This window comes from Grammomys surdaster, unplaced genomic scaffold (genome assembly GCF_004785775.1).
Source record: "Grammomys surdaster isolate TR1022 unplaced genomic scaffold, NIH_TR_1.0 126091, whole genome shotgun sequence".
Lineage (NCBI taxonomy): Eukaryota > Metazoa > Chordata > Mammalia > Rodentia > Muridae > Grammomys > Grammomys surdaster.
Genome location: NW_021620899.1, coordinates 1,103,810 through 1,119,563, shown reverse-complemented (window position 1 = coordinate 1,119,563; position 15,754 = coordinate 1,103,810). Strand labels below are relative to the sequence as shown.

The following is a 15,754-nucleotide window of genomic DNA, read 5'->3' as shown; positions in this document are numbered from 1 at the left end:
TTGTGTGTGTGTGTGTGTGTGTGTGTGTGTGTGTGTGTGTGTGTGTGCGCGCACGTACAGAGGCCAGAGAAAAGCTTGCAGGACTTGGTTCCCCCTCCCACCATATGGGCTCAGGGGCTGAAGTCAGGTTTCAGGCTTGACAGCTTTAGCCACTGAGCCATCTCATCTGTACCTGAACATTCTTAAGGCAAGGAAAAAATTAACTATCTCTATTAATATTATGGAAACTCTACAAAAGAAAAATTAAATTGTGTCAACTTTAAAGTACAATATGAACAGATAAAACATGAAAAATTTAAAAATGAGATATGTACATATCTGCATTCCTATGGTTTCTTTGACTTCTAAAACAATATAAAAAACACCACTCTGAAAAAAAAAAAAAGCTTTCTTTCCTATTTGAGCAGCAACAAAATGATTTAATATATTGTTGAAAACATCACTCTGTCTAAACCAGTAAAAATGTTCTTGTTTAAATAAAAATGAATGAAAAGGTTCAACTACTTAAAATACTTAGCTCCTATAATATCTACAGGTTAGTGGGCCAATAACAGCCTAATAATTGAGTGGGCATGTTAAATACGCAGTAAACCATAGATGAGATGAAGCAAGAGAGGTTTAGGAAAAGAATGACTGCTTAAAACCTTATGGATGTATGACTGCCCTTTAGGTTAACCTACTGATACCAAGATTATAAATAGAAATCTGCACTAAAATATGTGCAAATCTATCAATTTTCTCAACATAAAACAGCATAGCAAATTAAATCTACCCTACAAGGTGTAGTTCCCACAATAATATCCTTAGGCCCAACAAAGGGAACATACCATTGACTGGAAATACACAACCACACTTCTCCAGAGTAAATAGGTTCAAAAGAATGAAGTCTCCAGAAATAGAGAGGAACAAATATTTATTCTAGCATTTATTTTCACAAATATTGACACTAAAAAACCAAATACGTAACTATGAAACAGTTTATCCAAAATCAAGTCCTTCATTAAAGCTGGAATAGGAAAAAAAAAAAAACAGAAGAAAACATCCTGAAGAAAAAAAAATGACACTTTCAAGGCCAGGAAGGTTTTGTTGTAGTAGTAGTTTGTTGTTTAAAGAGCAGATAAAACACAAATTTGTGTTTGCATACACAGAACACCTTCAATGCCAACAATTCTACCAATATTATACATAAAAGATTTTGAGGAACAACTTGAAAATAAAATAAATCCACTGCTACAAATATTTTAGAATAGCATCATCTTTTATTCTCTAATCATAAAACTGGTCATTTCATCTTAGTCAGTAAGTTTATGACAATAACTGATTAAACAGTTCTTAAGTCAAAATTGGCAATCCCCAGTAGACAGAAGTGGAGGTTCCAGTGTTTATTGACATATAAGTTTAAAATTTTAGCTTAAATAATGGGATAACCTTATTCAATTCCAGTGCCCCACAACATGAGTGAAATAATCAAGATTTTAGTTTGGGAAACAACTTGTCATTAAAAATAAACATTAGAGCTGGGACAATTGGAATACAAACGTGAGCACCACCTCCAGATGTACTCATCTCAATGTGGGAGGAAAATGAAACCACACCAACCTAATTATACAAAAAAGATGACTCAACTATTTTTTCCCTCTCTCTCCTCTCCTTCCCCACCTATTTATCTTAATCCTTTCAATGCACTGCTGAGATGGGATAAGAACTGAACAAAATGTAAAACCATTTGGCAAACACAGTAAGATCCTTGAGCTTCCCAGGTACTCTGGTAGACTGGTCTTATTTCTATGAGGCAGCTATTAAGATTATCTCTACATATTTTTAAAGATTATGTTTTAATATTTTAATCAGAGACTAGCTATAGGTGCTTTAGTTGAAGATATCTAATTACTTCCAAATAAATATATTCCAACACAGTCACACGATCAACTTGATGGTCTGTCTTAAAGCACTGACACTTTATATGTCTATTTAACAAACCAGACAAGAAAGAGTGGGTCTCCCTAGGAATACTATCAAAATAACTTCAAAGACAATTGCTGGTTAACCACCTTTCTTTAAGCTCTAAAGTAATGTTGGTTAATGCTAACTGCTACTATTTGAAAAGCTGAGTGGGTTATCATACTAACAGCCTAATGTGTATCTTCCTGGCTGACAGGTGACCCTCAGTACCATCATTCAGTGACTCAGACTTCCTTCATCTTTTAATCACTATTCTTCTAGACCTCCTCAGTCTTCTGCAGGAACCTATTTCAGCTGGCAAAGAAGGGAAGATCAAGAATAAGGACGATCAAACTAACACTGAACAGAATAAAAGCATCATATGCCATTTTAAATGTTTAGCTGTAAGGAGCAAGGCTACAAAGTATACTCTACAAGTAGACTTATAGTAGGAAATAAAAGAGAATTTCACAAAAAGACATAATTTTTTTTTTCTTTTTCGAGACAGGGTTTCTCTGTGTAGCCCTGGCTGTCCTGGAACTCACTCTGTAGACCAGGCTAGCCTCGAACTCTTGAACTCAGAAATCCGCCTGCCTCTGCCTCCCAAGTGCTGGGATTAAAGGTGTGCGCCACCACCGCCCGGCAAGACATAAATCTTTTCAACAGAAAGGTCTGAAATATCCCTAGGAACAGTTCAAATCAAGTTCAAAGTCAGTCTCACTGGGCTATCATCATAATCTGTCATTGCAAACAGGATAACCTAAATTAGTCAACACTATGTTCTTAGTAAGTTAGTTTCTTTCTTCCTTCCTTCCTTCCTTCCTTCCTTCCTTCCTTCCTTCCTTCCTTCCTGCCTTCTTTTTTTCTTGGTTATTTCCAAAAGTCTTATTCATCCCTACAAAAGATACACTTTCACTGAAAATACTGTAAGTAAAATGTTCTCCCAAAAAGATTTTTTTAAAAAAAGTGCTAGGATACATGTGTAATTCCTCAATGTGATCCCCTTACACGGGTTTGGAGAATAGTGCACTTACCGAAAAGTTCTACAGGTTTATCAGAGCTATGAGATATAAGCAATGTCATGTCAGCCAGATTATAACTACAGATGTATACATGCCACATCTAATAGGAAAGAATACCTTGCTAAGCAACATTAAACAATACTGAAGCTAAATATTCTAAGTTTAACAGCAATTTATCAAACACACTTTTAAACTACATTTTAATTTATTGTGCATATGTGCATATTTGCATCATATGTTGCAGGTTAGAGGACAACTTTCCGGAGTACATTAACCCATTCCGAGGGTCCAGGGGACAGAACTCAGATCAGACATCTTTGCCTGCTGAGCCACCTCACTGGTCTTACAGAACATCTTTGATAAACCAAAACCTCTTGGTAAGCAAGAGATTCTAGGTTACAAAATTGGAAGACTTCTAAAGACTAGATGTATTTTCAAATATCATCGATGTTACTGAAAGATCAGAACTTTCTTTCCAAAAAGGACTATATTCATCATTCTCTTCTACTTTTAAAAGAACATTCATTCCCGTAGTAGTTTGTTCTTATCTATGTAGCACAAGGGAATAATATAACAAGCCTCAATGTCTTTTCAGAGACTTTTCAGTAACTGTCAAGTCAGAAGAATCTTTAGTTACTAATTTCAAACAAACTGATAAACATTTGAATAGAGGAAGATATTTGGTGGGTAGAGACATCCAAAAGTGACTACTCTCAAGAAAATGACACTCGGTGTAGACTACAAGTGCTTAAATAGCTACAACAAAACAAAAAGACAGTAGTTAGTGCTTCAAAAAAATATCAAGAAATAACAATTACCTCCACCTGAAAAAGCTGCGATATTTGAAGGCTACTTGCAAAGATTTCAGGAGTTTTCAGCAAAAAGGCATGTATGTTAGAGAAAGAGACATTCCTAACAGAGACCATGAATTCAAAGCAACAGTAACTCAAGAACATTTACTTAATAAACCAAAACAACATTTTCTTTAAAACAGCAAGTTTAATCAAGCAGGAACACAGGCATAAAATGGATGTGTCAAGAGTGAACCTTTTACGTCAAGCTAAACAAGGTAGATTTTATTTCTTATTAACCTTAACTTAAGAAACCAAAAGAAATCTTTTATAAAAATCACTTTTGTTTCTTCTTCTAAAGGTAGATTACTCTTAATTGTGGAAAAATAGCAAAATAAAAGTCTACTGGCAGGGAAAGACCTAAGTGGTATCAATTCTTAAGAGTACTAAACAGTCTATCGTCCAACAGGAGACAGACAGGACCTGGGGAGAGTGTAAAGAAACCAATATATTGTAAGAATTCGGAGACAGAACAATGTATGTTCAGAGTGGGGAAATGAGTTTAAAGTCAAGCTTTATGCTGATGCAAAACAAATCATCACCATCATTATCCAGTATTCTAAGTTTACCATGACTGTGTTCCACAGTGGCAACAAAGAAACCATTTCCATATCAAGTCCTTGACTTTAAACTTGAATCATTCAATATTCTGTTCTTGATAACTGTTCTAAATTATATTTCTGTACAAATGAATCATTAAATCATGATCAAACTTGAAACTATACAGTCAAATATTTATTCAATTATTTTATTCTCTTATTATCATAAAACAATTCTAGTCCACCTTTTCAAAGCATGTATTCTGAACAATTAATTTCCACACTAGAAAAGTGTAGTGTACTCTACTCTGTGAAAACATAGGTCCAAGAAAAAAGGTACTAAAACTTCCCAAAGATAGTTATGTTTAAAAATACTTAGATTTTAAGTTTCTAGAATATAGGGAGGTCAGTTTTAATCTTTAATACGTTTTACCTGTGAGAGTAATCACTCTACTCCACAGAAACGCCACACGTTTTTATGTGTGTGTAGGTGTGCCTATCTACTTATAGGTGCCTACAGAGGCCAGAAGAAGGTGTCAGGATACCTGAAACTGGAGTTACAGTTGTGAGCCCCCAAACCCGGATGCTAGGCATGGAACTCCAATTTACTGCAAGAGCAGCAGGCACTTAACTTCTGAGTTATTTCTCAAACCCCTATACTTTTTCTTTTAAATTCAGACGGTCTTTTGCTCAGAATAGCTTCAAGATCACTATTTTCCTGCCTCTGTCTCTGGAATTCTATTATTGCAGGCCACATGGCCATGCCTAGTTTAGTAGACTTTTCAAAGCTTGTTTCGATTTTGAATGTAGCACTCACAAATTATGAAGCCTATAAGAGAAAAGTAAGATGGATTTGCTAAGACTAAGTAGGTTGGAAAGATGGCTCAGTGGTTAAGAACAGCTGCGTTTGATTCCCAGCACCCACATGACAACTTAGAACTGTCTGCTAACTCCAGTCCCAGGGGATCTGACACCCTCTTCTGGCCTCCATGGGTTCTAGGTACACATGTGGGGCAGAGATATACATGCAGGGCAACACACCCATCCACCCATCCATTTGTTTAAAAAATTAACAAATTGTTTAAAATAATATAATGGATACAACCATGACTTCAAGTTATATTTAACAATTCACATAACATGTTGACACTAAATAATTTTTCTCCAAACCCCAACACAACAAATCTATTCTTAAAGGAAGCAGTTTAGTACACAAGTTCAACACTTAAAACTATTCCTCCAGGAAAGAAAGATAACTGTAATGACATAAGTAGTAAATTATCTCATATTAACAGAACTTCAAAACTGAACCTGCTTGGGTCTCCACTGACTTTATCTTATGTGAGTGGGCAAAATTTGAGTCACTACCATTCACTACACTAAAATTGAAGTACTACAAAAAGTACTACCATGAACTTCTGTAATATGTAGAGAGAGCATCAGGAACTTCTCATCTGGTGACTGAGAAAGGAATGTGCTCTTCAAAGCACCCTGGCACATATGTGCATTCTCATTCTCCTCTTCCCTTCCTTCCCCTTCCCTCCTCACAACCTGGAAAGCTTCATGTTAAAAGGAAAAGCCAACAAACAAAAAACAAAACAACACCCTCTGGGGATATTTAATTATAAACAAAAGATTCCATTCCTACAAATAAATGACTAGTCTAATGATGTTTACTCATTGTTTTGTCTTCTGACAGTAATAAGAATACAGGGGTTTCCAAAAGCTCTTCCCCAGGAAGGAGGACTACCTCCTGAGGAAAGAGGACTACCTCCTTAAGAAGGAAGACTACCTCCTGAGGCTGCTTAGGAACAGCACTATTATTATGGAGTAGTACATGGAGTAATGCCTCTTTACTTTTTGTTTGTCTGGTAAGGACACAATTACAGAAGAGACCTTGGAATATTTATGTAAAATAAACACATCTTTTCACAGGAGAGCAGAGGAGAGGGAAAATAATTAGTACAGGAATTCTTTCCTTTTTAGGAGTTATTTGAATTCCAAATTTCTAAGAACTTTCAAACTCAGACTGGGGAGGTAATGGAAATGATATATTCGTATTCATTTAGATCAGCTTCTTAGGGTATTAGCTAATTTTTCTAAATGTCAGAACATTTATTCAGCAAAGTGAAATTATACTACTCATTAATATGTTTTAACAACCTCAGATGAGCCTTAACCTTGTGTAACTGACTTCTTAAACAGTTTGTGCAAATAACATTTTGATAGATTAAATCAATTTACTTGTACATTAATTTAAAGAATCAGTAAAGCAAATAACCACCTGAAAAGCTGCCTGGCAGTTTTAAGTTTTTCATCATAGTAAACACAAATTAATATATAACTTACATTCTCCTTACCTAGGTCTTAGAGACAGTACAATTACATTTCTAACTTAAAGAAGCACTGAATTTTGGGCATGATTGTGTTAAATTACTGGAAATATAATAAATTTAGATTCTTATTCCATGGAATCTCATTAGGTCAAAATCCACTTGACAGAATTCCAAATGGCTGCTCAAAGAGGGAGAATTGGTCTTCCCCAGGGATGAGCACCCTAATTGGCTATCCAATAACAAGCATTAATACACATACAAGCAATACTAAGTGTACTTGGCAGGTTGTATTTATGTAGTTTTATATATAAACAAATGGTAGAGTGTAACACTAATAGAAAGGAAAATAAGTCATGAATTTGAGATGGTGTAGAGGTGGGGATATATGAAAGAGGTTGAAGGAAGGGAAACAAAAACAAAACAAAAAAGGATAATTTATACACAGGTTAAAATATTATGAGAAAAATGTTTGTTTACATTTCAGAAACAGGTATATTAGGTAAAGCAGACACATCCACTAAAATTACCTTCTATACAGAGTTACAGAAACAGTGAGACACTTTTAAGAGAAATGAACCAAACTACAGCTTCACTGTCAAGGACTTGCAAACAGCTACGTTAATTATGGACTGCAGGAGCGATTATGATGCTAAAGTCCTGTTCCCCAATTGGTTCTTGATCGACATGTCAGTAAAGAAAGCCATGGGCCAATTGGTGGGTGGAAGGTACAGGTGGGCCTTCCAGGTCCCTGGAAGCAAGTAGGAAGACGAAGGAAGGAGAGACAGAGTTTGCCATGCTTTGGAGAGAGAAAACCAGGAGGCCATGGGAGGTCTCAGGAGGAGCAGTGGGGCAGTGGGCTGTGGCTGCTCCTATAGGTGGGTGGTCAGAGATGTTTAGCAGGGACTAGATTCAACTCAACAACTAAAATTAGGGCAGGTAGGAGGAATAATGATAAGGGCACATTTTTCAGGCAGGAGATAGTTAGCGCCCAGCAAGTGTTCCAAGAAGGCAAGTTGAAAATGAACAACTGTGTGTGTGTGTCTTTTATGTGTGGATCAAGGGAAGCTGGGAGGGGGCTGGTAGTATGTCCCATTCCTGGAGCATAGGTGGGTAGCAAAAAGCTACATGCAACAATGGACTAATAATGGGAATCAGATATACAAAGATTTATCAACTCCACTGTGTGTTGACTGTTTTTTTTCCATATTGAGAAACTTCAAAAATATAGTATTTTTAATGAATATAAAACAACAGTAATTTACTTCATCATTTTCTATTTCTTCCTATTTCCCAAATTTCCACTTAAAATTTCATATGAGGCTGAATATAACCACGTGGTTATATTCAGGGGCCATATACTTTTCTTCAATATTCTATTTGCAACATTAGAAAAGACTGACACAAAAATATGATTTATCAAGCATCTGTTTGTTCTTCTATAGGTTAGGTGTAAAATTTAACCCTTAAATAGTAGTTACCTGTATAAATATGTTAACTTTTTGAGCGCATGGTTTGTGTGAAGTGAAAAAACACAGCAACCATCCTAAAGACAAACATAAGAGTAACCGAAAGGGCTATTATGCTATTACTTTAAAATAAAAACTACAAGTGAATAAAAATAAAAATAAGTAAATTCTGAGTATAAGAAAAACAAATAAGTCATTGAGCACTCCACAAAAACAGCACATAAAAGCTAATATAGGAATGGCTACTACTTTCCATCAAATCAGTAATAGCAGGTATTTTAGTGAAAGTCAAGTCAAATTCATTTCAATGGTTTCAAAAGGCATCACTAACTATTGCTACACCTTCTACAATACTATACAAGAAACGACATTCAACAACAATTTAGACTTCTACAAGAAAAGTATGTGTGTGTTCAGAGTGCACAAAGGCCAGTGACATCACCCTAAGTCAAACTACAGGGGAACATTATGTATATGCAGTGAATGTAGTAGATCCAGACATATTACAGAAGCCATGGAATGAAACTACTCTCGGTTTCAAAAATGAAGAGAAAATATATAACAGAGTAATAACTTTATAATAACTTCCTGGACCACTCCATTGTTCTGACATTTGAAAGAATGCTTTTTAAATGTGCAACTATAAATGGATACTAAAGATTATTAAGGAAGATCAGAGACTGGGTATTATACAACATGCCTGTAATCCAAGAACTCAGGAACTTGAGGCAGAAAGATAGCTAGCTTGTGCTATCCTAAACTATACCAGGTGACCCTGCCATTAAATATTACCTTAAGAAGTATATTAACTTAAGAATTTTCTAATAATGGAAAAGATAAAAATCAGCTAATGAACTCTTCAAAAAGTTTTCCCATAACCATACTGGATAAATAAGACAATATTTATTACTATTAGTAGTTTATGGGTACCTTTGACCTTCAGAAATACTAGGCAGCAAGTAGCAGTGCTTTAGTTTTTTTGTTTAGAAAAACTGCCAGATGAGTGCTGAATTACTTCATTGCAATAACTTGGCAGACAATCTTAAACACTATTAAACCTTGCCACACTACTATGGGTTTCACTAGCTTCTTCAACTCATTCTTAATTTTGTCAAGTAATAATTAAGGTATAACATGGTGGCACTCCGTTAAATTATATATGTGGAGTTCAAACTCACACTGCAAGCTTGGCTGTTGGCTTTCAGGAAAGCTAACTAAAGCTACTGCCAGCTACTGAGACAATTACTTGAGACTAGTACTTGCTTAGTAATTCTTTAGGCATTAGTCAAGTTAGTTTCCCACCATATATAACTAATTCTTAAGTGTGATGTGATTTAAGAAACAGCTAGTTAGATGTAAATAAGACCGGACACAATGATGTTCATAACCCTGAGCTCCCCTGGCCCAGGAACAAGGTGCAAGTCCATCTCTATTTCCTCCATGTGCATGAGTGAGTGCCTCCCTCCCCTGTAAGAAGCACGAAGAGAAAATGGCCATTCTTTCATATTCCATTTTAGTTACATTCAGCTAACTGTTCTAACATTTTTAGACACCCTCAAAGTATCAGAGCATGTCCAAGAACAACAGAATAGTGCCATGGAAACACAAAAGAAAACCCGTTTGTCACTCTTTACCTAAAAATCTCAGCAACTCATCAACTGTGGAATCAACACAGAATCTAGAACTAAAAGAACAGAATTCTGCACCCATTTTCTTGCTGAATTTCTAAGTATACATAGCTTGGCAAATAGTCACCCTCAAATGTTTTCTTCCTTTCTATCTACACCAACTAGACAGGACAATACAAAGGAGGTCACCAAGTATTCATGAACTTGCCTCCTCCTGTTATTTGCCTCAACAATATTGACATGAAATAAACCACAGTGATAAAAGTATCAGCCTTACCTATTTCTATAAAACTGACAATTCTGGATAGGTATTTTTTGACAATTTGTTCATAAATAATATTCTTAGATTACTAATCTACAAAATTTTACTCTGCAGAGTAAGCACAAATTTTCCTAAATTATCAGAAAAACTAATCATGTTCTGGTCATTTCTAGAGGTCCACACAAAGGGTAAGGGACTTTGGCGCTCTAGCCATTTCATCAGTTTCCCAGACTTTCCCAGTAAATGAGTAGTAGTCTGTCTCTTCAGCTTAACTTTATCAGACCAATTAAGACACCATGTGTTAGGTCAGCTCAACTTCTTTTTAAATAAATAATATGTAGGATTAAAAAACAAAAAGACTGTCAAAGACTAGACGTTTTATAGGAGAAGAAGTAATATATACTGAACACAAATGACAACAGTGCCAGGAACAGATCCAGGAGAGGTGCTACAAAGAAGTCAACTTTGGTGTCTAAGCACTGGGAAAAAGACTGAACTAAAATTAAGACCCAGAGCCATTGGTAATATGCACCTTGACACAGTATTAGCAGCAAATTAATGTTTGGTAAGACTGGCTTTTAAATTTCTATTTGAATTTCAGACTTAATTTGAATGTTGTCTTTTATTTACAATTAAATTTGTTTCATGGAGCTGAGTTTTGTTTCCTTGGTTCAAATATAACCCACATTATCACAAGTAAAATAATTAAAAGAATGCCATTATCTTTCAATATTTATCCAATGTATACATCATAATTAACCTTTTCAAAAATGTAAACCAGAGTGAGTTATCCTTTTGTGAAATGTACTCCAACCAAATTTTCAATTCAATAAGCACACATAATACTTTATATACAGTTAAAAACTCATTAACCTACTTTATACACCTTAAGTATTTAATATTCTATATGTTCATGGCAATAATATTTGTGGAGAATATAATCTTTGAACATACATTGATAAATTTAAAACATAAATTACTGATTAAATAACTTTGCCACTCATTCACTAATTTTGAAACCTTATGCACCATAAGGTAACTGACAGAGGGGAAAAAAAATCAGAGCCATAAATTAACACTATTTAGTTCAACTCTAAGAGATTAAGAACTTTCCCCAAAATCAGAATCTGAAGATTATTGTGGAAGCCTAAAGCTTAATACCTTTTCACTCTATGCAGCAAAGTTTAGAAATAAGTTCCCATAATGACTCTAAGATAAACTTCAAATGGGGGAAGAGTAGTACAGAGAACCTCAATCTCTAGAAATATTAGCCAGATAATAAACTTTCAAGAGGGAAATTGAAGAATATCTCTAAACAGAGAGAAAATAGCAAAATGTTCATATTTTACAACTAAGGACAACATTAAAATGACTCAAAAGAGGAAGTTAATGAAGAGCTTAAAACTTAAAGCACAAGTAAGCACATGTATGCACATTAATACAATGCCTGCACTTAACATTCTATGCTGGTTGGCTTTGAATTATCTTTTAAAACATGCATAATTTCTTTACATATGACAAAACCATTTCAAGATTCCTGAGGAAAACAAAATATGATCAAATTTCACTCTAGAATTGTCAATTTCTTAGGAGTAGGAGGCCTAAAAAAAAATCTGGTAGGTTGAATCAAAAATTAACACACTATTTTTCATAGAAGAAACTAATAAGTTACCCGATCTTCAGAAATTTTGTTACTAGATTTGGCAAAAATTGCCTCTTTTATAACCTATTCTTTAATTTGGATATTTACAGACATAAGGATTTCTATTTGTTATCTACTATCTTATTTGTTTAGTGTTTAAATTCATGAGTTTATTCTTGGATTTCAGAAAGCAACTAAGTTATATTTCTTTAGATCATTTTTAATGACTTTATCTCAAAGATCATTCATTTTAACTCGAACACTCTGCTTTAGTCTCATTTGAATTGTTCTACTTATCTCAAAGGTAGAGGTTATATATTACCATCACAAAAAATAACTATTTGCATAACACTTTATGATTTTACATCTATTACAAACACATCACAGGGAGCCAGAGGATGCATTCAGTAGCTTGTCATTCACCACTTCAAAACCCTTCAGAATCAAACAAGGGGAAGGATGACATTTTGTTAATAGCAGAAGTTCAGAAATGAATATAAATAATAACCTTGAAGTTTTGAAATACACAAGAAAGAAAAAATACAAAAAGAGAATGATCCAGGAACACCAACAAAACACAACTTTCAATTTGTAAATTTCCATGTCTTTTAAATAAAGCATGATGTTATTAGCAGGTTTATGCATGTTTCATTACGGTAGTCAATTATCTAAAGCTATGGTACAAAACTAAAGAGAATTACTATCTTTCTGTTGGATTTTTAAAATATGACAAATTTTAAAAAACTGATTGTTCCTATTTACAAAATTCAGTTTTCTCCCCGTTTTTTGACATAAGCACCAAGTCTCTATTACTTTAGCTCAACCCCATAAATATGTATGCTGGGAGTGTTTATGACTGGATTCAAAATTCTGCTTACAATTCTTTGTGATAACAGAATCAGAAAACTTAGTTTCTATATTTTCTTCCATAATTAGACAAAATATGAATAAAATTCTGAATGCTTCCTTGTCACCCACAATCCAAATAGCTCTTAAAGCTTTTTGTAAACAACATGTATCTCCATGAAATACATATCCCCTTGAGTCAATGTCTACTTAAAAATCTTCATGTGTAGTCTCTCAAAGCATAATATAATGGCCATCCCCCAACCCTGAAAGGTGCAAAAAAGGAAGGAGGAGAGCAGAGGAAGAAATGGTGCTCGGTGTTGTTTTTCATTCATGCAGGAGAGTGATGTCAGTGTCTGCAGTAGCAGCAGTAGCAGCAGCAGCAGGCGCTTTGGTCAGTGGAAACTAAAACCCACTGATGTTAAACCTTAGTGAATTCAAAAGAAACTAATTGAAATTGTTAAGTCACAGGATAGATTGAAGTGGCTAAAGAGAAAGAACATAGTACTTCTATGTTGTACTTTCAATATGGGCAGAGGAGAACAAGGCAGAATGCAGACAAGTAACATAGTAGTAATACAATCAAGAAACTAGGAGCACAAGAACATGCTTTCAAAAATCACTTCAATGCAAGAAACTGACAAAACACCTGATGTTATAAACAGAACTACAGCATAGAATGCTCAATTACCAGCACAAGCTGTGACCCTGCAAATCTGTCTACTGCACCAACAGGCTCAAAACTAAGTGTTTTCATCATGATTGCATTAAAATTGCATTAAACTCTGGTGTGCCATTCTACAACAAAGAGTAGAATTTAAGCCTGATCACAAATCTCATTTGAACTACTTCATGATAGGGCATGTAATTCCTAAGCAATTAGGGATTTTGAAGGATGCAGAAAAACAAGTTGTACTATTATCTGTGCTAAGATGTTACTGTTTATCAACAAAAAGAAAGGAGGTACTAGGTGGCCATTATATTGTTGCAGCAATTGCCAAAACTTCTCAAACTCTGCCCACAAAATCCTCTGCACACAATCTACAATTCTTATTTTTTTTACATTGTTCCTAAAAGAAAATCCCCAAACTCCCATTAATGAACTATTAAAGCTAAATCATTCAAAAATGTGACTGCTGTTGCCTTCTTTTCTTTCTGTTACCTCTCATTTAACACAGCCCCAGAAAATGTGCAAGGGAGTTGCATATGGCATTAATCTGTTAGAAAATGGTGGACTTTCCTATAAAATACAGCCAAAGATGTGTGTTCAGTTGTGGTCATTATTAGGGCGATCACGTTGTTTTCATTCATTCATTCAGGATTTGCTGGAGGATGTCAGTTTCTGCAGCAGCTGGCTTGACCTGGGGGAGGAGTGGGGGAGCAAATTCCTCCTGGTGCATACAGATTACAGGATGTATTTCTTAGTGCACCAGCACTTACCCACTGCACTACATTCTACCCAGAGGCTTACCATCAAGGGATCTGAAAGCAAGTGCTTTAGAACATGCTAATTACAGGTCTAAATTAATGCTAAAAATACCTAAACTTTGATCTATCGTATTGCAATCCCTTTCTCTAACTCTAAACACCTTAAGAACGTCTACCTTAAACAAAAATCCCACATACCACATAAACATTGTATGAAGCTTGGTAGTATTTCCCTTCCCAGCAGGGTTTTTTGTTGTTGTTTTCTTTCCCTACTCCGAATGATTCCTTCCTTCCACAACGCAGCAGCAGCAGCAGCAGCAACTGTAACTCTAGGTTGGTATCTAAGAATATTAGGTAGTCGACTCTCCCTTATGGCCTTTACGTCCCTGTTTTGCTTAATTTTCTTTTTCTCCCCCAGGAATCAACTAGCTCATGCACTATGTCCCTAGGCATAAACAAAACCAAACCCAAACAGAAAACATTAAGGGGAGTCCGCAGCATCCACCCACTCATCATTACCTTTGACACCTAACAAAAAAGAAACTTGAGATCCCTACTCAGCTCAGCTGAACCGATAAGTATACTTAAAGATGGAAGGAAAAAGTGAACACACTCCACAAACAGGCTTGAAGAAATTCACCACGAAAATCACCACCGAGCCTAAGCCATTCGTAGTGCAGTGATCTAATGCATGACTATATAGAGGACAGAGGGTGGATAAACCCCATACACTTCACACCGTCTCCTCTACACATGCAAAGGATATCCTTAACAACCTAACTACCGCCATCAAGCCTCCAAAACGAGCAAAACATACTCCAGACAAGAACTTTGTGGGAAAGCACAAAGGCTGCAGAGATTACCACTACCACCTTATTCACCGCTAGAGAGTTTGTGTGCGTGTTTAAGGGTTTCGCCCGGCTCCAAACACAGAAAGCTAATAAGCTATTGAACCGAAACACTTCTTTTGCAGGCGAGGGATGCAAGATAAAATCTGAGTGGCGGTGTGAGGGTCAGATAAAAAGTTGATTTTCAGGTCGCTCCTCCAAGCCCTGCAGCGACCTCAGGGGGGGGAGTGGGTGAGATTCCCAAAGCCACTTTCACACCTTCGGTAATGCACTAGCAAACAGAAGCCCGGAGAGGCTGAAGTTTCCACGCAGGGCACCGTCGGGGAGACGCAGCCCGGGAGGACGGGAGGGTTGGGCTCGCTACCTCTGCACACGGGCGAGCCGGGACTCCGTCTCTCAGGTGAGCTGCTCCTCCGGTGGCTCTCGGGGGACCGTCTCGGGCGGCCCTTGGCGCGAGGCGCCTGCTCGGCTGGGGCAGCGGCGGGCGGTGGAGTCGGGCTGGACGGGCTGGGACCACGGGCCCCGCCGGGCCCGGGGAGACTGCCGAGCGCGGCGGCGGTGGCCGGGCGCGTGGGGCTGTGCTGGCTGCCCCGCAGGAGCTGGTAGGGTACCGTGGCGCGGATGGGTTGCAGCAGCCGGCCGGCTCCCGCAGCCGGTGCGCAGCTCCCAGCCGGCCCCGTCCCGCTCCCGGCAGCGGCAGGCGGGGAGCCCGCGGTGCTGCGCCGCATCCTCTGCGGCGCGGGGTGAGGGGTCTGAGAGGAACTGGAGGACGCAGTGGACATGGTGGCTCCGCGGGCGGGCGGGCGGGCGGGCGAGCGAGCGTGTGGGAGCCGGCGCGGCGGTGCGTGCGATGTGTACGGGGGAGGGGCGGCGAGGGGCGGAGCTGCGGGGCTCCCCTTCCGACGCGCACCCCGCCGCCGAGGGGGAGGGGACGCCGAGACGGCC

At 37.4% G+C, this 15,754-nt stretch overlaps 1 protein-coding gene across 2 annotated transcripts in view; it reads right to left on the bottom strand.

Moving 5' to 3' along the window:
- Window positions 1-15,591, bottom strand: part of Glcci1 (glucocorticoid induced 1) — a 65,592-nt gene extending 50,001 nt beyond the window's left edge. The window contains exon 1 of one of the 2 annotated variants that reach the window (XM_028755966.1): window positions 15,174-15,591. In XM_028755966.1, the coding sequence (XP_028611799.1) occupies window positions 15,174-15,591 (418 nt within the window). Of the gene's footprint in view, window positions 1-15,067; window positions 15,107-15,173 lie in introns of those variants that run through there. The other variant, XM_028755967.1, reaches the window with a different exon arrangement.
- Between the last annotated feature and the right edge of the window lie 163 nt (window positions 15,592-15,754).